The sequence below is a fragment of the Leopardus geoffroyi genome, chromosome D4 (assembly GCF_018350155.1).
Source record: "Leopardus geoffroyi isolate Oge1 chromosome D4, O.geoffroyi_Oge1_pat1.0, whole genome shotgun sequence".
NCBI classification, from domain to species: Eukaryota; Metazoa; Chordata; class Mammalia; order Carnivora; family Felidae; genus Leopardus; species Leopardus geoffroyi.
In genome coordinates this window covers 55,720,914-55,746,499 of record NC_059342.1, presented here as the reverse complement: position 1 = coordinate 55,746,499, position 25,586 = coordinate 55,720,914, and the positions used below count along the sequence as shown (strand labels likewise).

Here is a 25,586-nt window from a genome sequence, read left to right as displayed (position 1 = left end):
ACCTGTACACTAAAAAGGGTAAAATTCTATTTTATGCAAATTATACCTTAATTAATTAAAATGTTTATTTTATTTATTTTGAGAGAGAGAGGGAGAGAGAGAGAGCACATGAGCAGGGGAGGAGCAGAGAGAGAGGGAGAAAGAGAATCCAAAGTACGCTCTGTGCTGCCAGCACAGAGACCTACACGGGGCTTGAACTCACACACTGTGAGATCATGACCTGAGCCGAAGTCAGTTGCTTAACCAACTGAGCCATGCAGGCACCCCAAATTCTACCTTAACTTAAAAAAAGAAAAGAAAAAAGGGGCCAAAGCAAACCTCTGCTTCTTGGAGTATATTTTTACTTTGAGAAACAATGAGACTAACAACTCTAAAAGTAATTCAATCATAAATCTCTAGCTAGAACAATGAATACTTGGGAGAGAAAACTTACCTCGTGTTTGCCCATGCACCACTTCTGAGTCAGGAAAGTACAAGGGGGACACTTCTCTTCACTATGACAAGAATGATACACTGTTAAGAGAGAAAGGAAATTAGGAATTATGTCTAGGAATAATGTTTAAATAAAGCACATAAATTATTATATATGTTTTAATGGTATAGAACATAGAACTTTTAAGTTTAGAAGCTGGGAATACTTTTTAAAATGGTCACAGGAAAGTAAAAAGTAGGCGACTTTATTTCAAAGTGCTGAAGGATGAGCATGAGTGAGCAAAAGAAATCTCACCGAGGTGGGACAGATACACCAAACACAGAAGCAGAGAAGGAGGCAGCTTTTCCACTCATCTCCTGCAGCACAGACCCTGGTCTGTCCATTCTACTCAGTCATTCTTTTGGCCCTATCACATACAGCTCAGTTATCTCTGCTACTCATGCCATCTGACATGCTCCCCTGATTCCTTTCAATTTCCTTGCTGCCTGTAAGAGGCAGTTCATCCTAACTCATCTCCTCCAACAAAGCCTTTCTTGGCTGACCATACCCTGCTCAGACCTCTCTTACACTCCCTAATGTCAATGGCTTGCTACCATGTTATCTGGCCCATCTTTACGAAACGGTTGGTTGTGTGTCATGTGCATATAACTACCATCCTCTCCCTCTTGGGAAGAACAGAAAAATCTTGAGATCATGGGTTACTTTTTTCTTCCTCTGAACCTCTCTCTGTGTCTGATACCATGGTGGGTATACAACTAACTCTCAAGAAAAGTTAAAAGAATGCTGAACAAAAGTGGGCTAAAACAACACACCTCAAAAATGGTTAAGTTCTTATTATGGACATTACCCACCAGGATTTGGACTTCATCTGTGACATTTGCAAATGAGTGTGAAGGAGGGAGTGGGTGAGTATTGGCTCGGGCACTTACTTCATCTGGTGTAAACACCAAACTAAGTTGGGAGGGCCCTCCAAAGGTCCCCAGGAAAGAAGGGACATTCTACTTCATGAGGAATTTACTTTTTTTTTACTCTATTAAAATACTCAAAAAATGAAAACGGGTTGTTTATTTGTCAGTCTGAACTATATGGCTTACTGTAAGTACCAAATCTGGTGACTTCAGTTATTTCAGGTTTGCCTCTGGGACTTGGTAAAATGAAATGATGAGCCTACTATGGTCCTAGAGGAAAGCTAGTGACTAGACTGGACAGAAAATGGATGGTATTAAGTAGCTGCTGGCCGGATGTCTACAGCAGTTTATGAAAGAAGAATTGGAAATAATTATCTAACAACATGAGACTAAGTTATAGCCCATCCATGTAACAGCACACTCCATTAACCACTAAAAATCTATATTGTAGAAAAATATTCATTGACAAGAAGAAAGATTAAAATTACAAGAGGGAAAAATCCAGTTAAAATAAATTCAGTAGCATCACACTTTAATATTATGAAAAAAAAATGCAAATATCTATTTTGCCCATGTAAAAAGCCCTGAGAAATATATATTAAGGTGTAAAAAGGTGACATAATGGATGATTTAATTTCAATCTTTTGACTTCATCTCATTTATTCTGAGAGAGAGAGAGAGAGAGAGAGAGAGCATTCACATGAGTGGAGGAGAGGCAGAGAGAGGGAGAGAGAGAATCCTAAGCAGACTCTGCACTGTCAATGCAGAGTCCCTATGTGGGGCTCAAACTCACAACTGTGAGATTATGAGCTGAGCCGAAATCAAGAGTTGGATGTTTAACCAACTGAGCCACCTAGGCACCCTTCTTTCTTTTTATACAGTAAAAATATATTACTTCCTTAACAACAAAAAGTTAGTTTCAATTTTGCAAAAAGATGTTCAACTTTGAAATATAAATCAAAATTGAAGGCAACAAGAAGAAAAGTCCCTGAAAGACCAGATCAGCTGGAGATTCTTCCAGCCTTTCAGGTGTGTTTGATACCACTGAGTAAAGAAATGGAGTACACTGTTGATTCTCAGCTGTGGCTCAGATCACAGACTCACCTTCACAGAAGCAGCCCCTGAGAACAGGGAACAGGGGTGGCCATCACAACATGACCTCAGAGCAGTAAAGACTGTCATGCAACATCCTAAATGACACAGTGTGAAACAGGCTGTGAGATGGGGGAGGCAAGGAGTTGGGACCCACCTGGATGGTCACATTCATGGACTCTGGCGCAGGTCTGGGTACACTCGGGGGGTCTGGTGCCACAGGGAACTGGAGGGTAGATCACTGATGCACCACAGTGGCAGGTTAATTCATCAAAACCTGATGGAGCAGTAATGAAACAAAACAACCTTTCATGATGTGCACATACATATTTACACAGACAACACACACACACACACATTTATTTTGGCTTGTATTACTTTTTAGGGGACTGCTTTTTTCAAAAAATGTTTTTATTTCATTAAACCTGAGCTGGTGGCAATGGAGCAGACAGATAAGAAGCATTTCATTTTTACTTGCAACAAACTGTAAGTCCATGAGTAACCCAGGAAATTTTTACATATATTTTATAAACAACAGATCTATAGACCATCTCTTTTGAGAGAACAAGAGACTTCTGCTAAAGACATAGCTTTTTATTTTTTCAAATTCCTTTAGTTAGGAAAATGGATAGAGATTATGAAAGCCACAGGTAATTAACAAACATACAAAAATATATATTTGAATATACACCTCAGAGAAGCACTGAAGCCACTCAAAAAAATTCTTACAGGTCTAATCAACACCTATCATACTAGAAATGTGAAGTTGAAATGAAGCACAGAGCTACATCTGAGTTCATTACACACAGGCCACAAGTCAAATCAAAATGAGGGCTCACACTGGACAGCTCTAATAAGCAGCCTACTTTGTCACGAGCTCTCTTAACTCCTAAATCCCAAGAGGAGTCAGTTCTCCAACTCTAAGTCTTAGTAAAGGCCAGGACTTTGGCCATCGTTCCCAACTAGGTCACCAAGGGTCAGAAGCCCAGGGCTCTTGAGATTCTTCCACCTACTGCCCCTCTCCAGTCAGCACTCTCTTCAGCAAACCCATCAGAGGCTATACAATGTGGTGTAAAGAGCCCCGTAAATATAGTCAGGAGACTTAGGCTTCTGGTCCCGGACCTACTACTTACTTACTTAGTGACTGTGGGGTGGTAGTTTAATATCTCTGAGCTTTCTACTGGTCAAATGGGAATACCAAACTTTGACCTATCCATTCAACAAGCTAATATATGTGAATTAGCTAGGTAAAGGGCAAGGGGCCATGTAAGTTGTTTTCATGGAATTCATGTGTGTGTGATTTATATCAAAGCACTGACTCAACTCATTTTTGAAAGTAAGTAAGTCTATCATTCTATCAAAGACATTTTGGGAAATCTTGAACTAGGCCAATCTTTTAATGTAGCAGTTCTCAAAGTATGCTCTGTTGACCCTTAGGGGTCCCTGAGGGTCTTCAGGGAGTCCACAAGGCCAAAATTATTTTCATAATCAGACTAAGACATGGTTCTTTGCCCTGCTATGTTGACATTCGCAGTGATGGTGCAAAACCAAGAGTTGGTAAAACTGCCAGGGTCTTAGCGCAAATCAAGGCAGTAGTACCAAACTGTAATCACTGTAGTTTCATCACCACAAAAAAGTCCTCGATGAAGCAGTAAAGAAAAAAACAATTGATCCTTAAATACATGTCTTTTCCATAATCTGAAATAAAGTGCTTACGCCGCACACTAAAATATAGTCTGGCTGTTATAAAAATTTGTTTATTTATTTTATGGTGAGCCTGGGTGTCTCAGTCAGTTAAGCATCTGACTTCGGCTCAAGTCATAGTCTCATGGTTCATGAGATCAAGCCCTGCACTGGGCTGTCTGATGTCACCGCAGAACTTGCTTCGGATCTGCTGTCCCCCCTCTCTGCCCCTCCTTTGTGCTCTCTCTCTCTCTCTCTCTCTCTCTGTCAAAAATAAATAAACATTAAAAAAAAATGGTTATTAAAAATAAACTAGTATGAGTGCTCACTTCAGCAGCACATATACTAAAAAAACAACTAATATGGGATAGGAAACTATCAAAATCCTGGAGATCACAGGGAGCAACCTCTCTGACCTTGGCCGTAGCAACTTTTTTCTAGATATGTCACCAAAGGCAAGGGAAATGAAAGTGAACACGAACTACTGGGACTTCATCAAGATTAAAAAGCTTCTGCACAGCAAAGGAAACAATCAACAAAACTAAAAGGCAGCCTGAGGAATGGGAGAAGATATTTGCAAAACGACATTACCTGATAAATGGGTAGTATCCAAAATCTATAAAGAACTTACCAAATTCAACACCCAAAAAACAAATAACCCAGTTAAGAAATGGGCAGAAGACATGAATAGACATTTTTCCAGAGAAGACATACACATGGCTAACAGACACATGAAAGGAGGCTCAACATCACCCATCATCAGAGAAACACAAATCAAAACCACAATGAAATACCACTTCACACTTGTCAGAATGGCTAAAATTAATAACACAAGAAACAACAGGTGTTGGCAAGGATGTAGAGAAAGGGGAACTCTCTTGTACTGTTGGTAGGGATGAAAACTGGTACAGCCACTCTGGAGAAACAGCGTGGAGGTTCCTCACAAAACTAGAAACAGAACTACCCTACCACCCAGCAATTGCACTAGTAGGTATTTACTCAAAGGATATAAAAATACAGATTCGGAGGGGTATACACACCCCAAAATTTACAGCAGCATTACTAACAATAGCCAAACTATGGAGAGAGCCCAAACGTCCACTGACTGATCAATGGATAAAGATGATGTGGTACATATATACAATGGGATACTACTCAGCCATCAAAAAGAACAAAACCTTGCCATATGCAACAACATGGATGGAGCTGGAATGTATATACTAAGTGAGATCAGTCAATCAGACAAAGACAACCTACGATTTCACTTGTATGTGGAATTTAAGAAACAAAACAGATAAACATAAGAAAGGAAGGTGGGGGACAGAGAGAGGGAAAGAAACCACAAGAGACTCTTAAAGACAGAGAACAAACTAGAACAAACTAAGAGTTGATGGAGGGAGGAGGGTGGGGGATGGGCTAGATGGGTGATGGGTATTAAGGAGGGCACTTGTGATGAGCACTGCATGCTGTAAGTGTTGAATGAATGTAAGTGATGAATCACTGAATTCTACTCCTGAAGCCAATATTGCACTGTATGTTAACTAAAATTTAAATTAAAAGAAAAAACCTAATACATATTTTTTTTTTTTAATTTTTTTTTTCAACGTTTATTTATTTTTGGGACAGAGAGAGACAGAGCATGAACGGGGGAGGGGCAGAGAGAGAGGGAGACACAGAATCGGAAACAGGCTCCAGGCTCCGAGCCATCAGCCCAGAGCCCGACGCGGGGCTCGAACTCACGGACCGCGAGATCGTGACCTGGCTGAAGTCGGACGCTTAACCGACTGCGCCACCCAGGCGCCCCTAATACATATTTTTTAAATTCCTCATTTTAATCTCTAATATGATAAGTATAGCTATAATTCACATAAAAAGAGCTCTTTGAGGGGCGCCTGGGTGGCGCAGTCGGTTAAGCGTCCGACTTCAGCCAGGTCACGATCTCGCGGTCCGTGAGTTCGAGCCCCGCGTCGGGCTCTGGGCTGATGGCTCGGAGCCTGGAGCCTGTTTCCGATTCTGTGTCTCCCTCTCTCTCTGCCCCTCCCCCGTTCATGCTCTGTCTCTCTCTGTCCCAAAAATAAATAAACATTGGAAAAAAAAAAAAAAAAAAAAGAGCTCTTTGAGGGTCCTTGGCAATTTTTAAGAATGTAAGTAAGTCCTAAGATGAAAAAGTTTACAAACTGCTGCTAATAATACAGAGAAGGCAGACTGCTGAGGACAGAATTTGGTTCAATGATATTTAAGAGTAATCCATTAATGAACCAGATCTCATTTTAGGATTGTTGCTTACATCCCAAGTTTCGTACATTCAGAGATGACAATGCAGCATGAGAATAACTTTTAAAATCACAACATATCTGAAATACTTAGGCTTAGTTGAGTAACCCATACCAAACTAATCAGTCCCTCAAAATATATTATGCCTGAACTTCTAGACAACTCTTAGAGTTTTTTTTTTTTTTTTAAGTTAATTTATTTATTCTGAGAGAGAGATAGGGAGAGAGAGAATTTTAAGCAGGCACTGCACTATCAGTACAGAACCCAATGTGGGGCTCAATCCCACCCACTGCAAGAACATATGACCTAGGCCAAAATCAAGAGTTGGATGCTTAATGGACTGAACCACTCAGGTGCCCCTATCAAACTTTTTAATCAATCAATTAACTGTTTAATAAATTTTTTGAGACAGCACAGGGGAGGTGCAGAGAGGGAGAGAGAATCTTAAGCAGGGTCCACACCCAGCGCAGAGCCCAACATGGGGCTCGATCTCACAACTGTGAAATCATGACCTGAGCCGAAATCAAGAGCTGGACACTTAACCAACTGAGCCACCCACAGATCCCTAGAAAACTCTTTAATAAAAGCATACAGTGAAGACACTCACTGGCTTGCCAGCATGACTGGCAGTTCCCACGATGACAAGGTTCTTCACATCTATGAAGGCCACAACGGAGTTTCCTCCCACAAATCAAAGGACACTTGTGCTCCTTATCCTAAGAAGAGATTCATATTTGTTTGCAAAATTATCTACATTTTACATTTTCCACAAACAACAAGAAGATTCATTAAAAAAAAAGCTTTCTACAGTTATGGATGAAATGATGTCTGGAATTAGCTTCAAAATAATCAGAGGGAGCAGGTGGAGAGGTGGATGAAACAAGATTAGTTATGAGCTGATCACTACTGGAGCTGGATGTTGCATATATGGGATGCATGCTAATTTTTCTGCTTTTGTATATGTTTGAAATTTTCAATAATAGGAAGAAGTCTTTATGTCTTCAAATACTGATTTATAAATAAGTCTTTTTTTTTTAATGTTTATTTTTGAGAGACAGAGCCAGCAAGCAGGGGAGGGGCAGAGAGAGAGAGGGAGAGAGAAGATCTGAAATGGGCTCTTTGTGACAGTAGCAAGCCTAATACAAGGCTTGAACTCAGAAACCACAAGATCATGACCTGAGCCAAAGTCAGATGCTAAACTGACTGAGCCACCCAGGCGCCCCTAAAAATAAGTCTTAATATGTTGCACAATTTCATCATTCTTCATCTTATCAATATGTAAACTTCAAAAATAACAATTATGTATGATATACATACATAAGCATGTGTATACATGCACTACTTTGCTAATGGCACTGTGTGCTCATTTGTACACACACAAACACACGCACAACATGGTAACCCAATTACTGCCAGGTAGTGCTTTATTTAGTTCCATATAAGTGAATACTTCAGATAACTGAAACTTGCTCCTTTCAAAAATGCCCCACTCATTTTGTCTATTGACCTGATCCAAGCTGTATATGAAACCCAAAGCCCAAATTGCTAAGACCAGCCCAATCTGTGTATTGGGACAGCACACAATCTCCTGCAGAGGACTGTATGCTCATCTGATGGTCTTAGGCTCTGGAGCCTGAGGGCTTCTGTCTTTCTTCTCTTTCCCCATATTGCCACTGGCTGACTTCTTGACTTGGCAAAGGCCTAAAAAGGCCCAGGCCTGTCTCTCTGGGCAGCTCTCTCACTGCTGCTCAGGGGCCTCTCCCAGTGATGTCTGAATCTGGACCACATTCCAGATGGCTGAGGTTTCTAGATGGTTGGCCCCCGGATGAATGAAATCTGATTGTACCTAATGATAGGTCCACTTACCACACAGCATATCTCATTACATTTATGTCGTCCACACAACCGTTTCTTGTTACATCGCTTATCACACATAAATGTAGCATCTGTTGTGGCCAATTAAAAAGAAAAAAAAAGGTAAAGGAGATGAACATTCACTCAACAAATATTCGATGACTACACGCTGAAGAAACACATATGTAAAATTAGTTATGGTGAAAATGCATATTAAAATAAGATATGCTAAAAATTTTCACCTGTCAGATTGTACAGAAAAAAAAAAAGACAATATGGTACGGGTGAAGGTGTAGAGAACAAGGCACACTCCGTGGATGGGAGTATAAACTTTTGGTAAACATATGTTATCTATCAAAAATTTAAATGGTAATTCTATTTTAAGTAACTATTCCTATACATATACTTTTGAAAATATATTTTTATATATTTTAATGTATTTTGTTGCACAAGCAACAAAAGAAGAAACACAAATTGGGGCTTGATCAAAACTGAAAGATTTTGTGTACCAAGGACACCACTAAGAAAGTGAAAAGACAGCGCACATAACAGGAGAAAATATTTGCAAATCATCTATCTATAAAGCTCTAGGATCTAAAATACATAAAGAATTCTTACAACTCAACAAGAAGAGAACCCAATTAAAAGACAGACAAAGGACTTAAACAGACTCTTTTCCAAAGAAGATTACAAATGGCAAAGTACATTTAAAAATGTTCAGCATCACTAGGGAAATGCAAATCAAAACCTTAATGACATATCACTTCATATCTACATAGGATAGCTTTAAGAAAAAAAACACATAAGAAACAAAAATAAAAACAAAAAAATAAGTGGGGTGTCTGGGTGGCGGGAATGTAAAATGATGTAGGTGCTACGGAAAACTGCTGTGGCAGTTCTTTAAAAAAGTACACACAATTATCATATGATCCATCAACTCCACTTGTAGGTATGTATCCAAAAAAATTTAAACAAAAACTGTGTACAAATGTTCATAGTAGCACTAATCCAAATAGCCAGAAGATCGAAACAACCCATAATGTCCATCAACAGATGAATAAATTGCGATATATCCACACAATGAAGTATTATTCAGTCATAAAGTGGAATGAAGTACTGATATGTGCTACACATGGATGAATCTTGAAAACATGCTAAGTGAAAAAAGCTGGGTATAAAAAGGTTATGTATTATAGAATTCCATTTATATGAAATACTCAGAATAGGTAAACCCATAGCAATTTAGTGGTTCCTGGGGGCTTGAGGGGATAGTGAGTGGGAAGTGAAAAGTTAATGAATACAGGGTCTCCCCCTTAGGTATGAAAATGTTTTAGAACTAGATAGAGGTGATGGTTGCACAACACTGTGAATCTGTTACATGCCAATGAATTGTACACTTTAAATAAATGCTTACTTTAAGAGAGAGACAGTGCATGTGAAAGTGAGCAGGGGAGGGGCAGTGAGAGAGGGAGAGACTCTCAAGCAGGCTCTGCACTGTCAGCGCACAGCCTGACATGGGGCTCGACCTCATGAACTATGAAGTCATGACCTGAGTTGAAATCAAGAGTCAGACACTTAACCAACTGACTACCCAGGCACCCCTGAATTGTACACTTTAAAACAGCCCATTCTACATTATGTGAATTTTACCTCAATTTTTAAAAATAGGCTAGGTGCTAAAGTGTTTATGAGTGAAATGATGTTTGAGATTTATTTTCAAAGTACTTCAGTGAAAATAAAAAGGAGGGAAGGAAGGGATGGAAACAAGATAGGCAAAATGCTGATTACTGATGATGGGTGACAGGTGCATAGGGGTTTATTATATTAATCTTTCTACTCTCACATACAGTTAAAAATTTTCATGATAAAGTTTTAAAAAGTGGGACAAGATGGATACTGGATTATTCATAATGGGGAAAAACTGGAGACAAACTAAATGATCACCAAGAGGGCAAGAGTGAACCTCACTGTGGCATACCCACATACAGAATACTGTGAAAGAGGGAGAGTTACATACACTGACAAAGAAAATGTCTTTGAGGGAAGAAAAAAAAAAAAAACAAATTGCAAACAATATGTTTAGTATAAAATTAAGTTTAGGAGAAAAAAATAAAACTAACTGGCAGATGTATAAAGCTATATGAATACAGAAAAATATCTGGACCCAAATCCAACAAACTAGTAACAGTTTCATCAGGGAAGGGGAGGAGGGAAAAATCAGGTTAGGGTGTATTTTCACTTTTTCCTTTATATTGTTTTTATTCCTTTTTTTTTTTTTTAACTTTAAAAGCATATTAATGTAATTTTTTCAAATTATATTTTTAATAACCACAATTTTGACTGTGGTTTTAAGGCAGATATTTCTGCTTACCTTCCAAACAACCACTCCCCACCTTCTTCTTTTTTTTTTTTAACGTTTATTTATTTTTGAGACAGAGAGCGGCAGAGCATGAACGGGGGAGGGTCAGAGAAAGGGAGACACAGAATCTGAAACAGGCCCCAGGCTCTGAGCTGTCAGCACAAAGCCCGACACGGGGCTCGAACTCATGGACCGTGAGATCATGACCTGAGCCAAAGTCGGCCGCTTAACCGACTGAGCCACCCAGGCGCCCCCCACTCCCCACCTTCTTAAGGCTAACAGAGGCTTAATTCTGCTCAGAAACTAGGTACCCATGTGCTCCTAGTTTCAGGGGTGAATGTAGAAAAGTCTAGACTATTAATTCCATTTTCTTTGCTAACATTGGGTTTAGGCAGGAGCATGTGATACAAAGTGTACTGAGGTCCTCTCAGGATGGTCTTCCTTGCTCTTGAGAAGGAAAGGAAGCTTAAGAATCTCTTTCTTTCCTTTAGATATTGCTGGGTAAGATGTTGATGTGTGGACTTGTTGTGGCTAACTTATATCCATGAGGAGAAAACCAAGAAAATCAGAGAAGCTGAACGGGAGTCCTGGAATCAGGAGGCTGGAATTAACCAACTCTGGACTTGTTCTGCCTCCATACTTCCTATTACGTGAGACAGTAAAGCCCCTTATTGCTAAAGTTATTTTTCCTTGGGTTTTTGATACCTGCAGACAAAAGCATCCTAATCTAAAACAGCTTTCTTCCTGGCCAGAATAAGATCTTTTTATTTTGTACACATTTAACTTCTATCACTTTTCCAAACAGATATTAAGGTGGCTTACACAAAAGACTAAGTGATGGTGAGCAAAAGACAGAATCTTAATAGTGTGGGATGTCAGGATCAAAGACAAAGGAAGAAACAATACTGTAGGCCTCAAGGTTAAGAAGGTTTGCTGGCTGAGTACCTGTTCCAGGTGTCCAACAGTCATATGAAGCTTTAAGGGGATCTAGCATCAGAGTCAGTATGTAAAAAGCTTGCTGCATTAGGTATTATTCTCCTTCACCCCCACTACTACCATTTTATTATGAAAATTTCCAAACATAAAAGTTGAAACAACTTTACAGTGAATATCCATATGCCCATTACTGAGATTTTACCATTATTTTTTCACCTTTCTATCCACCTATCAATTTACCTTAATATTTGATACATTTTAAAGTAAACTGCAGATATGACTACACTTACCTTTTTTAGAACTTAATTAACCAGAACTTATGATTTTTACTTTTCTTTTGAGGCAAAAGAAAATGAAACATATAAAATGAAATATACAAATCTTAAGTGTACCTTTGCTGAATTATGACATATATAATACAAACCCTTATCAAGAAACAGAACAAGTACTTTTACTCCAGAAAGTCCCCTCATGCCCATTCTCAGTCATACCTTCACTTTTGAGACTGGTACATGGAAGCTCCTATGGAAAAAGGAAAAGAAAAAAAAACAACAACAACAAAAAACCAACAGTAACTCCTTTAGGAACAAATGAAACAACACAACTAGAGTATAATGCTATATATAACATGTACACCCTAAATATCCTATACTTTTCTGGTAGTCACTTATTCGCCAACTTCACCTATCTGGAGCTAGGTTAGCCCAGTTTCTATATGAATATGCTTTACTCACAGTGGGGCTCCTGGTTTACTGACATTTCGTGCAAATATAATTGTAACAATCTTTGTGGTCTGGCCTCCTAATTGAAAGTAGATTTTAGGAATTATAAAATCTGAATGGAAGGAGGGATTGCTAAAAGTACATAAAGCAAAGAAAAAAAATTGCCTGGCAAAGGAGACAGAAAAAGCCACAAAAAGCAGAAAAATTGAAAATATGTAATAATCTGGTACCAGAGGCAAACAGGTCAACACACTTAAGAGCAGCATGACACTGCAGAAATGCAGCAAAGTAGAATATAGTAGTCCTCTGGCATTCAGTTTTATGACTTTGGTAATTATGTATGAACGACCCCAAAGATCTACCATATGTAACTTGCTGAGGCATGATCCCAAATAACATGTGTGGAGAGGATGCTGTGTGGGAAGCAAGTCAGTCACTTGGGGGAGAGTGAGCCTGGCTGCCCAGTATCTACATCTGAATTTGGCTTTGATGTCATTTACAGGTTGCTAGGTACTCAGAAACTAGCAAAATGCTAAAAATATTCTTTCTTAGTGAAAAGGGCTCTGAAGAAAAGGGCAGTTACTAGAGTTGAAAACAGAAGCAAAAGTCTAAGAAATGGAAGATTCTTGGCTACAAAGATGTCTTAGATACATTAGTTGGCTGGGTTGGATGATAAGGAAGAGTTGCCCATATGTTCCCTGGAGATACAAAGCAAAGGTGAGTCATGAAATTGCTAGAGTGCGTGCTCCAGTTAATGCAAACACTGGACTGCAGAGAAGAAATGACATACTGGAGTGGTTATCTTAATTGCAGGGAAAGGGAGAGCTCCTGTAGATCCTGACAATCAATATGAATTACCAATAAAAACTTAAATACAGTATTCTTTGGTAAGAGGTAGTACAGCATACATTTTTCACAGATACCCACCAAAGTGATGAAAAGAAAACCACCTTTGAAGCTTTAAGAAATAAGTTTTATTTCTCTAGAAAACTCACTTCCATGGAAAAGCCCATTCCATTACAAAAGACATTTCATGAAAAATCTGGCTGAAGAATGAGGTGATGACCATCAATTGCAAAGAGATTTTTCACTTTGTCAAAGGTTTCAATAGAATTCATACTGACAGTGAGTGCCTCCAGCAATTTTAGAATAAAACTTTTATTTGCAAAAATTCACTTTATACACAGCTTTTCATGAATATGCTCATTGCCATGGGATCTGCTATTAGAGTGAGGGCAGACAGTGAATGAGAATCAAAAAAGCACAAAGAGAACAGGACTGTTGGGGAGAAAGAAGCAAACAGACAGTAGCCATTTCTAGCTCACACATCCCAACTCTGCTTGTGCTTCTTGGTCACAACCAGCACCTCTGGGGATCACTAAATTTGTGATTACTAAATCACAGTATTTCACAGTTTTTAAGATCCTGTGTCTGACATTCAAAATATCTCTACTGACCCATGTACTCTGGTTTCTTTCAGGAAAAAAGCCGTGTGTGTGCACGCATGCGCACACACATCTTTTGCCACATGTAAATTACATTATTTTTACATTTTTATTCTAAAGCTTACCCAGTAAGCTAGCTGCCAATTTCTGGAATAGATCCTCAGAATCATTTGCAAGTCAGCTGCTACCCAGCCCTTGGGCTTGGTAGCAGTTGAATATGCACTGAAGGTGGGTCAGAGAGGACAGATCAATAGCTGCTATGTTCTCCAAGCTGGATTTCCCAAAGACAGAAAGGCTCTTGCCTCTGGTTACAAACATAGGAATGGGCATGAATTCCAAAATGGTAAGATGTCCCTTTTATAACAAAAAGTCCAATCAAAACTGCCCAGGGCAGAAAGAAGAAATTGACAAAAACAGTTGTATAGTGAATAATTAACCTTACTGAAAGGGTGATCTGGCCTTTGCCACTGCCTTCTGGGAAGTGATCTCTAAGCTCCTGGAATATCATGCCTGAAAGGAGTGTCATTGTTTGCCTGAGGCCTTGGGTCATCACATAGTCTAACATGATTTAGCGTACAGGCTGGCCATACTGAAAAATCTTAGCGTGGGGACTGGCTACACCACAGAGACCAATAATATGACTTAGAATGGGGACTTTGGGTCACACAGTAATGGCAGACCTCTGGTGACAATCTGGAGATTGAGACCAGCCACATGGGCAGTCAACCATGTCTACACAATGGAGCCTCAGTAAAAAACTGAACACCCAGGTTTGGGTGACCTTTCCTGGTTGGCAACACTCCATGCACATTATCACAAAATGATGTTGAGAATGTTAACGCTGTTCCAGCTCCACAGGGAGAGAACAATTAGAAGCTTCTTATTTGGTACTTTCTTGAGACTCTGCCCTGCATGTTTCTTCCTCTGGCTGATATTAATCTGTATCCTTCCCCTGTAATAAACTGTGTTCTGTTGAGTTCTAGTGAATTATCAAACCCTGAGGGTGGTCTTAGGGACACTGGACTGCAGTTGGTATCAGAAGTTAGGATGGTCTAACTACTCTAATTCAGCAGTTGTCTAAACTCTTGCAATGACTGTCAGAGATAAGGGTGATCGTATGGACTACGTTCTCTCCAATTTCTTAGTTAGCAACAGTGCTTTTGTTCTCTCCTAGCATCTAGCATTATCACACTTTTATTTGGTAGAGCTATCTGGATACTTGCCTCAGCCCCATTACTGGCCTCTGAGCTTAGAGTGCTACCTGACCCACAGCCTATATCTACCATACAACGGACCCATGGTTGCTGTCAGCATACACTGGCTGGGTTGAATAAATCATATATAGTATGATAGGATTAAAATTCTTCCCATCCCATAATCATGAATTTAAAAGGTACTGGTGGTAACAGCACTAACATTGTTCAGGATTTACCTTTGTTCTGAAAGAGCATCTGCAGGAAATAACTGATGTACGAGAGCATGGTCCACAGTCTCCTTCATGGCACAGCTTTTCGCAGGTATGAATGAAATCTTTAATAAAAATGAAAAGAGCTAGGAATGAACATTGCAAGTACTCATTTTCAGACACCCAAGTTCACTAGCCACACTGGTCTTCTACTTCTATTGCCTACAACTCCAGAATCAGAGTTGAGGGAAGAAGGATGTAGTCAATGCCTCTTCCCCTATCTTCCCTTCATCTGGCAGGCTGGACCTTTTCCGGCAAAGACAGGGCCCAGAATTAGTCACTGGCATATCCTCTGGAGTGCATGATTCTTTGCCTAAGTCAAAAAACAGATCTTCTGACTTCTTTCTTTAGGCCTCAAGTCTCAAGGTTAGACTTGAATCTCCTTAAAATTGTAGCCATGGACGACTTTACTGAAGTACTCTTGACTCTGAAAATAATCTGGGGATCATAAACAATCAGAAATCATGATCCATAATCTCAGTGACTCAAGCTCTGTGACCATGTGGTGGTAAGAGACCTACCATTCATTCTGCTAAATACGTTTAGGACAAGTCCTGTCTTGAGGACCACTCAGAGATCAGCCACAAGTCTCTTGGGGCTGCTGTTTAAATGATGTAATTTTTCCATCCTTTTATTTTCAGTCTTATTTTATCTTTAACTCTAGTCTGTTTCCTGAAGATACCACATAGTTGAATCTTGTGTTTTAAAAAATTTGGTTGGACAATCTCTGCTTTTTAAGAGTTTAATCCATTCACATTAATACTATTATTGATACAGCTGGATTATATCTGTCATTTAACTTTTATTTTTCTGTATGCCTCATGACTTTGTTAATCTAATCTTCCTTTACTGGTTTGTTTTGCATTAAGTTTCTAATTTAACATTTTTTTCCTTTAATTGTAGTTTTCACTGTATATTATATATATGTGTGTGTGTGTGTGTATACATATATATATGTATATATATATGTATATATATGTATATATATATGTGTATATATATATATATATATATATATATACACACACACACATATATATATAATATTTATTTTTGAGACAGAGAAACAGAGCATGAGTGGGGGAGGGGCAGAGAGAGACGGAGGCACAGAATCCCAAGCAGGCTCCAAGCTCTGAGCTGTCAGCATAGAGCCCGACACGGGGCTCAAACCCACCAACCATGAGATCATGACCTGAGCCGAAGTCAGATGCTTAACTGACTGAGCCACCCAGGTGCCCCTTCACTGCATATTTTTAAATGTTTATTTTATTTTATTTATTAAAAAAAAATTTTTTTTTAAATCGATGAGATTTACTTTTTAATGTTTATTTATTTTTGAGAGACAGAGGGACAGAGCATGAATGGGGAAGAGCCAGAGAGAGAGGGAGACACAGAATCCAAAGCAGGCTCCAGGCTCTGAGCTGTCAGCACAGAGCCTGACACGGGGCTCGAACCCACGAACCGTGAGATCATGACCTGAGCCAAAGTCAGAGGCTTAACCGACTGAGCCACCCAGGCGCCCCTATTTTTAAAAAATTTTTAATGTTTATTTATTTTTGAGAAAGACAGAGTGTGAGTAGGGGAGGGGCAGAGAGAGAGGGAGACACAGAATCTGAAGCAGGCTCCAGGCTAGCAAAGAGCCAGATGTGGGGCTTGAACTCACAAACCAGTTGAGATCATGACCTGAGCTGAAGTCGGCCACTTAACCAACTGAGCCACCTAGGTGCCCCCGTGTTTATTTCTTTTTTGAGAGTGTGTGTGCACGTGCGTGAACAGAGGAGGGACAGAAAAGGAGGGAGAGAGAGAATCCCAAGCAGGGGCTCAATCCCATGAACCATGAGATCATGACCTGAGCTGAAATCAAGAGTCAGAGGCTCAACCAACTGAGACACTCAAGCACCCCATTTCACTATATTTATTTTTGGTTATTTTCTTAATGGGTGTTCTAGGACTTACGATATACATCTTTTTTTTTTTTTTAATTTTTTTTTTTTTTTAACGTTTATTTATTTTTGAGACAGAGAGACAGAGCATGAACGGGGGAGGGTCAGAGAGAGGGAGACACAGAATCCAAAACAGGCTCCAGGCTCTGAGCTGTCAGCCCAGAGCCCGACGCGGGGCTTGAACTCACGGACCGTGAGATCATGACCTGAGCCGAAGTCGGCCGCATAACCGACTGAGCCACCCAGGCGCCCCACTTACGATATACATCTTACCAGAATCCACTTCAGATTTATACTAACCTAATTCCAGTGAGATAGAGAAACCTTACTCCTATGTAGCTCTATTCTCTCCTCTTTTATGCTATTATTACCTCTACATGTTACAAACCCAACAATATACTATTATGTAATGTTATGTCTATTAAAACAGAAAAGAGCAAGCATACATTCATAGTTTGTTACATTTATCATCTCTACCATTTCTGATTTTCTTCATTTGTTGCTACAGATCTGAGTTATCACTTGGTGTCACTTCCTTACTTCCTTACTTTGATCTCACCCACCTCCTTTGTGCTCTTATTGTCAGATATATTTCCACATGTTACAACCCTAATAATACAATTACATATTATCTTATACAACTACTTTTTAAGTCAGCTGCAAAAAGAATATGCTTTTATACTGTCTTTTATAATTATGCAATTACATTTACTCTTTGATTTTTCATATGGATATGAATTTATATCTGGGTTTACTTGCTTTCAGTCTGAAGAACTTACTACTTTAGTATTTATTGTGAAGTAGATCTGCTAGCAATAAATTGCGTTTCCTTCCTTCTTTCCTTCCTTCCTTCTCTTTCTTTTTCTTTTTTAAAGTAGGCTTCATGCCCAGAGCGGAGCCCAACATGGGTCTTGAACTCACAACTCTGAGATCAAGACCTGAGCTGAGATCAAGAGTCAGATACTTAACTGACTAAGCCACCCAGGTGCCCCTTTATTTTCATTTCTGAAAGATAGTTTTGCTGAATAGAAGCTTCTTGGATGGCAGTATATTTTCCCCAGCACTTTTGAATAGGTCATCTCAGTATCTTCTTGTTGTGATGTAGTGTTCTCCATTGTTTCTGATGAGAAGTCTGCTGCTAATCTTATAGGGGTTCCCTTGTATGTAAGGAGTCATATTTCTCTTGCTGCTTTCAAGATTTTCTCCTTATCCTTGGCTTTCAGCTTTTTACTTGTGTCTAGGTGTGGAACATTTTGAATTTGTCCTATTGGGAGTTGAGCTTCTTGGATATACAGATTAAAGGTTTTCAATAAATTTGAAAAGTTTTCAGTTATTCAAATATTTTTCTGCTTTCTACCATTCTGGTATTCCCATTACATATGTTTGCGTGCTTAAAAGTACTCCCATTTCTTTGAAGTGCTGTTCACTTTTCTTCATTCTACTTTCTCTCTGTTGGGCATAAATTGCTCAGCAGTCTGATCCAATGAAATCGGGTAAGGGTAGTCTTTGAGGCAAGTCTGTGAAGTCTGTTCTGACCCCAGAGGGGCTCCTCTTAGCTATCTCTTTCCCTGGTTCTTTCTGCTGAACTAGCTGGCTTACAGTTTAGCTAGCTGCCCTTAATCAAGAAGAGCTATTATTTTCTGAAGGGTTTTTAGGCCTGAACTTCTCTACATTATTTCAAATTAAAGTCCTTTCCTTTGGAGAGTACTTTGGAGCTCTCTTCTTTATGGACTACCTTTCTCCCTAGGAAAAGTCTCAGTTACTTACTTTTGGTGGTGAGTGGGACAGTAGCCTCTGGTTTTCTTGGCTTATATCTTTCAGCATAGAGCCTCTGCTCTACAAATGAGCTGGGGTGAAGATGACTAGGGCCCCAATATTCTAACCTGCTGTGATTGGAGTAAAACTTCTGACTTATGGGTGGGCTTTATGGAAGGGAGCCTGCAACTCTCAGCTGTGTCTACCAGAAACGTAGCCTCTTTTTTTAAGATTTTATTTTTAAGTAATCTCTACACCTAATGTGGGACTTGAACTTACACCCCCAACAAGAACTGCATGCTCTACCAATTGAGCCAGCCAGTGTCCCAGAAATTTAGCCTCTTCAATTTGGAGTTAGAGGGGATGAAAAATGCTGGCAGTGTGCTCCTCCCAGTGAGACTTGGTAACCTCTGACTGGGATCTTAGGGGTAGAGGAAGCCTCATCTTCTTGGCACACCTATCCTGAGTGGAGCTTTTGTTAAGCTGAGCTGGGGGTGGAAGGGAGGGAATGGACTGACTTAAACAACATAGACTCTTGCTGTTCTTACTGAGCTTCAGTAGATTTTCTTTAATAAATACTCATTTGAGGTATGCCCATCGGACAATTTCCAGATACTTTAAATGATTCCTTTTCCCCAGTTTTGCTTGTTTTGCTGGGGAGTGGGTCCATGTAGCTCCTCATATTTCCACTGTGAAAGCAGAACTCTACCTAGTGTCTTGTACTAAAGCTATTTATCTAGGATAGAAATTCCTACTGAGTGAGACACTAAAAGACCTCAGCAAACTTTCTATGGATAAGCTAGATCTGAATAAACTTGAGAGCCACTGTTTTCACATGGGCTTGTCTTTGAGCTTCTCAATCCAACTCAGCCTAATTCCTTACAAATTTTTTATGACCAAAAACCTGATGAGGTACAGTGGTTACCCTCAAATCCCTTGATCTGTTCTTATCCTACCCCTGGGGCTGGTTTATACTGATAATTACTATTCTTCTCTTGCTCAAGTCCCCCTGTATTACCCATTTCACATTTCGTCTTTCTCTCATTGCCAACATATTTTAGCCCCATGGTAGGATTTCTTGTGGTCATCATATATAAAATTGTTATAAAACTGACCCATGAGCTTTCTGAAAAGGGAAGACTTTAACCATCCTTCTTGATTTTGAAGTCATTTGATCTTCACTTTACAGAGTTTATCTGAAGATACATTTTCACAGTTGGCAAAGAGAACCAATAGACAATTGATTTTTCTAATGCAGTTGAAACGTGTATTAAAATATGAGAAAAGAACATTCCTCCTCTACACACAATTTTAAAGTCAGACTGTAAAAAATACAGTAGGATGTACCTACTGGTTCCTGCTGGTGTTTGGAAGAAATATGAAATCTCTATTTTTGATAAACATGGAAACCAAACCTAAAGATTCTAGCTTTGCTGCAGTTATAGGAACACCTCTCTTAGACAAACTCAGTTGCCTACATCCATTCTTCTAAACACACAGCCTTTGAACACTCACCCAGGATAGAAGGTGCCAAGTCATTGCAAAACTATACCAGCACCTCCCCCAAGGAATGCCTCAGAACGTCTCAGAACTCAGACTATTACTTTATAGCTAATTCAAACAAATTTCTTCTGGTTTCTATATCCAAGTAATCAGAAGCCACACGTCAGAAGAAAGGGAGAGTCACTAATGCTAAAAGCATTGCCAGGAAAATAAACAACCGAAAGCTTTAACAAGTAGATAAACAATTCAAACTGCACACTAGTGTGGGGAAACTGCCTGAGAAACCTCAGCAGGCCCCGAGGGCACCAGTGTACCCAGCAGGATACGACAACTGAGGTTCAGGAAAATGATGACTCTGGGTCAACAAAGGGGAAAAACTTATCTTCAATAAACTCTATTTAAAGAAAGAAGAAAATGTGAATTTTAGAAAACTGTCCATCCAAAGTGATGCTCAAGAGGTGTTACTCCTCAACTATATGGGAAAATTAGCTATAGAAAATGTATTTCTTGAGTGACCCAAATGGCTAAAGTTTTATTGTACTTAGAATTTTAGTTCTTAAACATCTGACCCAGTTATTTAACATGTTCCTATTACATGAAAATGCCTTTAAACACTCACTGAACCCTGGATTAGTAAAAGGATAGATCGTGTCCATACTAGTGTAGGCTAAGAGAAATCATAACCCTCTCATGGGATAGTATCTCACAACTGTCCTGAGTTAGCAATAAAATACCCAAAGCAGAAGGAGAGATCACTTGGGTAAATGTGAGTTTTCACATTTTGAAATTTTTGAGGAGGAAAAAAAAAGTACCCACACAAATTTGATCATTAATATTTTTAAAAGCCTCTGATATTGGGGCGCCTGGGTGGCGCAGTCGGTTAAGCGTCCGACTTCAGCCAGGTCACGATCTCGCGGTCCGTGAGTTCGAGCCCCGCGTCAGGCTCTGGGCTGATGGCTCAGAGCCTGGAGCCTGTTTCCGATTCTGTGTCTCCCTCTCTCTCTCTGCCCCTCCCCCGTTCATGCTCTGTCTCTCTCTGTCCCAAAAATAAAATAAAAAACGTTGAAAAAAAAAAAAAAAAAAAAAAGCCTCTGATATTATAACTAAAATTTAACGCTATTCTCCTTATAAAGTCACTGCTGCCAAACACTTCCACTCATATTTTTAAAGACAACTTTATGCCTACTAGTTACCTAAGGAACCACATGGCAGAGGCTTGCCGCACACTTTTCCACATGAAGGGACAGGATCCATGCATGTTTTCCGACTACTACTTCCAAGTTCTAGCAACTGGCTGAGAGGAGTTTGGCCACAAGGGCAACAGCGCACCAGCTGGGGAAGCCGTGGGCATGGCTGGCAGGGCTGAGGGTGGCACACTTGAGAACACGTATGGTTCCCACATTTCAAGTCCCTGTTAGGAAAAACAACAGACTATTACATAATTGTTGCATAAAATACAGCTTTATTCTAACTGAGAAAAACATAAAACCTTACTTGCCACATATCTTTAAACAGCCAAAGTCACCAAATCCATCAGACTTTCCTACATCTGTTCCACATAACACGTCTCGGGAAGTGTTGCCACAGTAGCATACTTGAGGACACAATTTAAAAAACAAAGGTTAGTAACCTGCATGGGTTCTTAAAATTTTCCAAACAATCTATAAGAAAGCACAAAATGCTACTCATTAATGTTGATCAGACCTGATGCAGAAATAAATGTGGCATATATAGCAGCTCTAAGACCCACCTGAGAAGCTTTAGCACAGAAGTAAAAAAGGCCTTGTTAGACTGTTGATATCCCATGGTGCCTCTGCAGCACATCCCCAAAGCAGCATTAAAGTGAAGCAATTCTCTAAATTTAGAGGCTACTATCCGACCCATGAGGCCATAGCTGAGAGCCATTTACTGTGTGGCTCCCTGGGGTCCTCTGGAGATGTTACAGAAGATGGAAACTAAGCTGGTGATAGTCGTGGAGGAGTTGATGACTAAATCATTCCCATCTTCACTTCAACCCAAGCAGCAGAGATTTAGTACTTTATATACTGGGGCTCACAGAAAATGCTTGGAAAAACTCTCTACTGCTAAAAAGGAATAAAAAAACTGGTACAATATAAAATCTTCAATAATTTGTATTCTATTGTTGAATTTGAAGTAATCATGTTTAAGAATTGATACTGAGTGGGGCGCCTGGGTGGCGCAGTCGGTTGAGCGTCCGACTTCAGCCAGGTCACGATCTCGCGGTCCGTGAGTTCGAGCCCCGCGTCGGGCTCTGGGCTGATGGCTCGGAGCCTGGAGCCTGTTTCGGATTCTGTGTCTCCCTCTCTCTCTGCCCTTCCCCCGTTCATGCTCTGTCTCTCTCTGTCCCAAAAATAAATAAACATTGAAAAAAAAAAATTTTTTTTTAAATAAAAATAAAAAAAAAAAAAAGAATTGATACTGAGTAAGAAGTTCAAACAACTCAAGAGTTTTATTTGATAGATAAAGAACCCAGCCTAACTTCTATAGATTTCCCAATGGGTTCAAGAAATAATGAGTTCTAATATGCCTACATTGGTAAAAGTAGAGGGTGAACCCAATCACTACAAATTTGTGACAGAACATCAGACTTCAGGCCCTAACTTAATTGCTCCTTTAAACGACTTCCATGGTCAGGAGGTGCTCTTTACAGTTAATTCTGTGTGGTTTTAGAGATGTTTCTTATTAATCATCATTAACGTCTTGCAAAATTTAGATCCCTTTATTATTTAAGGCCAAGAACTTCATACGTAAAAAAGAATATTTTAGTGATAGCCTCCGTCCTATGTCCATGGCTCTTTGTGGTGTTAGCAAAAAGCATTTATTGGGACTTTATAAAAATTGTAAACATTTTGAAATAAAATATGTTTTTAGATGCATTAATTAAATATGTTAATTAAATATAGCCTACAAACAACAACAACAAAAGAAGTAATGAGTTTCTTTATTTCTTGAGGGCAGGAATAAATATGTTTAAGGAGTTATGCTTCTGATGTATTAAAATGTAACAAAGTCTGATAAGAATTAATTTTCATCAACTTATATAATTTTTCTAAGTGTCATTTTACATTTTCTTTTTTTTCTTTTTAAGATATTTTTATTTATTTTTGAGACAGACAGAGACAGATCATGAGCAGGGGAGGGGCAGAGAGAGAGGGAGACACAGAATCCGAAGCAGGCTCCAGGCTCTGAGCTGTCAGCACAGAGCCCGACGCGGGGCTCAAACTCACAGAGTGTGAGATCATGACCTGAGCCAAAGTCGGCCGCTCAACCGACTGAGCCACCCAGGCGCCCCTCATTTTACATTTTCAATTTACAATGAAAATTTATCTTGGGGAGCCTGGGTGGCTCAGACGGTTAAGTGTCCGACTTCAGTTCAGGTCATGATCTCGCAGTTCATGAGTTTGAGCCCCTTATCAGGCTCTGTGCTCACAGCTCAGAGCCTAGAGCCTGTTTTAGATTCTGTGTCTCCTTCTCTCTCTGCCCCTCCACTTCTCATGCTCTTTCTCTCTAAAAAATAAATAGACATTAAAAAAAATTTTTTAGGGGCGCCTGGGTGGTTCAGTTGGATGAAAGTCTGACTTTGGTGGCTCAGGTCATGATCTTGTGGTTCGTGAGTTCGAGCCCCGCGTCAGGCTTTGTGCTGACAGCTCAGAGCCTGGATCCTACTTCCAATCTGTGTATCCCCCCCCCCACCCTCTCTCTGCCCCTCTCCTGCTCATACTCTCTCTCTCTCTCTCTCTAAAAAATAAACATTAAAAAAATTTTTTTAATAAAAAAAATTTTAAAAGATAGTGAAAATTTATCTCATTAAAATCAATCTATGCAAATATGCCTGACCCTACATAATAAATGCAGACCAAAAGATTTCAATTTAGAAATCCTGCAGACCTAATGATGCTTTCCTTCTTTCTCAGTACAACTTAGATATCTACTTACACAGAAAAATCAACATTAGAATAAGTGTAACATTATAAAAACATCAAATCATAAAATCACGTATTTAGTAAAAATTAAAATAAATATTTCTAACTAAACATGAGACATAATGTTTGTAAAATAAAACACTGTATTGAACAGACCAAAAACTTTCAATGAGAAGAAGGGAAGCCTCAAATCAATGAAGACATAACCAAGACTCTTGATTTTTAAAATCTACTTTCCACCTTCTAGTAAGTACATGTGCAGTTTCATCTCCGGTTCTAAAATTGATTCACTTATCCAATAAAAACTTATTGGATGAATTAATATAGATGTAGGAAACACAACCAACATTTATGAAATCAATGAATTCGTAAACAAACCCTAGTAACTGGGAATTTCTGCAAGCGGGCTTTTCTTTCCTAAGTTTCTGCTCAGACAGAACAGAGACTTTTTTTTTTTTTTTGGAGGTATGAGCAGACAGCTGTGAACAAAAGAATCAAGGGTCAGAAATAAACCCACACCTATATGGCCAATTCACTTATAAAAAAGGAGGCAAGAATATATAACGAGTAGAAGACAGTCTTTTTAGTAAATGGTGCTAGAAAAATCAAACAGTTACATGCAAAAGAATGACACTGGACCATTTTCTTATATCACACATAAAAATAACCTCAGACTGGATTAAAGACATAAATGAGAGACCTGAAACCATTAAACTCCTAAAAGGAAACACAGGCAGTAATCTCTTGGACACTGCCCTTAGCAACATATTTATGGATAGGTCTCCTCAGGATAGGGAGATAAAAGCAAAAATAAACTACTGGGATTACATCAAATAAAAAGCTTTTGCAGGCACCTGGGTGACTCAGTAGGTTAAGCGTCTGACTTCTGCGCAGGTAATAATCTCACAGCCCATGAGTTCAAGCCCCACGTGAGGCTCTGTGCAGACAGCTCAGAGCCTGTAGCCTGCTTCAGATACTGTGTCTCCCTCTCTCTCTGCTCCTCCCCTGCTAGTGCTCTCTCTCTCTCTCTCTCTCTCAAAAATAAAATTAAAACAAAATTAAAAAAAAAAAAACACAACCTTTTGCATAGCAAAGGAAACCATCAACAAAACAAAAAGGCAACCTAAGGAATAGAAGATATACGCAAATGAGATGCCTAATGAGGAGTTAATATCCAAAATATATAAAGAATTTATACAATTTGGGGCGCCTGGGTGGCTCAGTCGGTTAAGCATCTGACTTCGGATCAGGTCATGATCTTGTGGTCCAT

General features: G+C 39.4%; 1 protein-coding gene across 2 annotated transcripts in view; it reads right to left on the bottom strand.

Annotated features, from left to right (window-relative positions):
* Positions 1-25,586, bottom strand: part of NFX1 (nuclear transcription factor, X-box binding 1) — a 74,295-nt gene that overhangs the window by 14,857 nt on the left and 33,852 nt on the right. For both annotated transcript variants that reach the window (XM_045469991.1, XM_045469992.1), the window contains exons 8-15: positions 21,867-21,966; positions 21,566-21,783; positions 15,139-15,236; positions 12,031-12,061; positions 8,257-8,336; positions 6,998-7,106; positions 2,591-2,710; positions 434-513 (exon numbers count right to left, since the gene is read on the bottom strand). In XM_045469991.1, the coding sequence (XP_045325947.1) occupies positions 434-513; positions 2,591-2,710; positions 6,998-7,106; positions 8,257-8,336; positions 12,031-12,061; positions 15,139-15,236; positions 21,566-21,783; positions 21,867-21,966 (836 nt within the window). The remainder of the gene's footprint in view (positions 1-433; positions 514-2,590; positions 2,711-6,997; positions 7,107-8,256; positions 8,337-12,030; positions 12,062-15,138; positions 15,237-21,565; positions 21,784-21,866; positions 21,967-25,586) is intronic.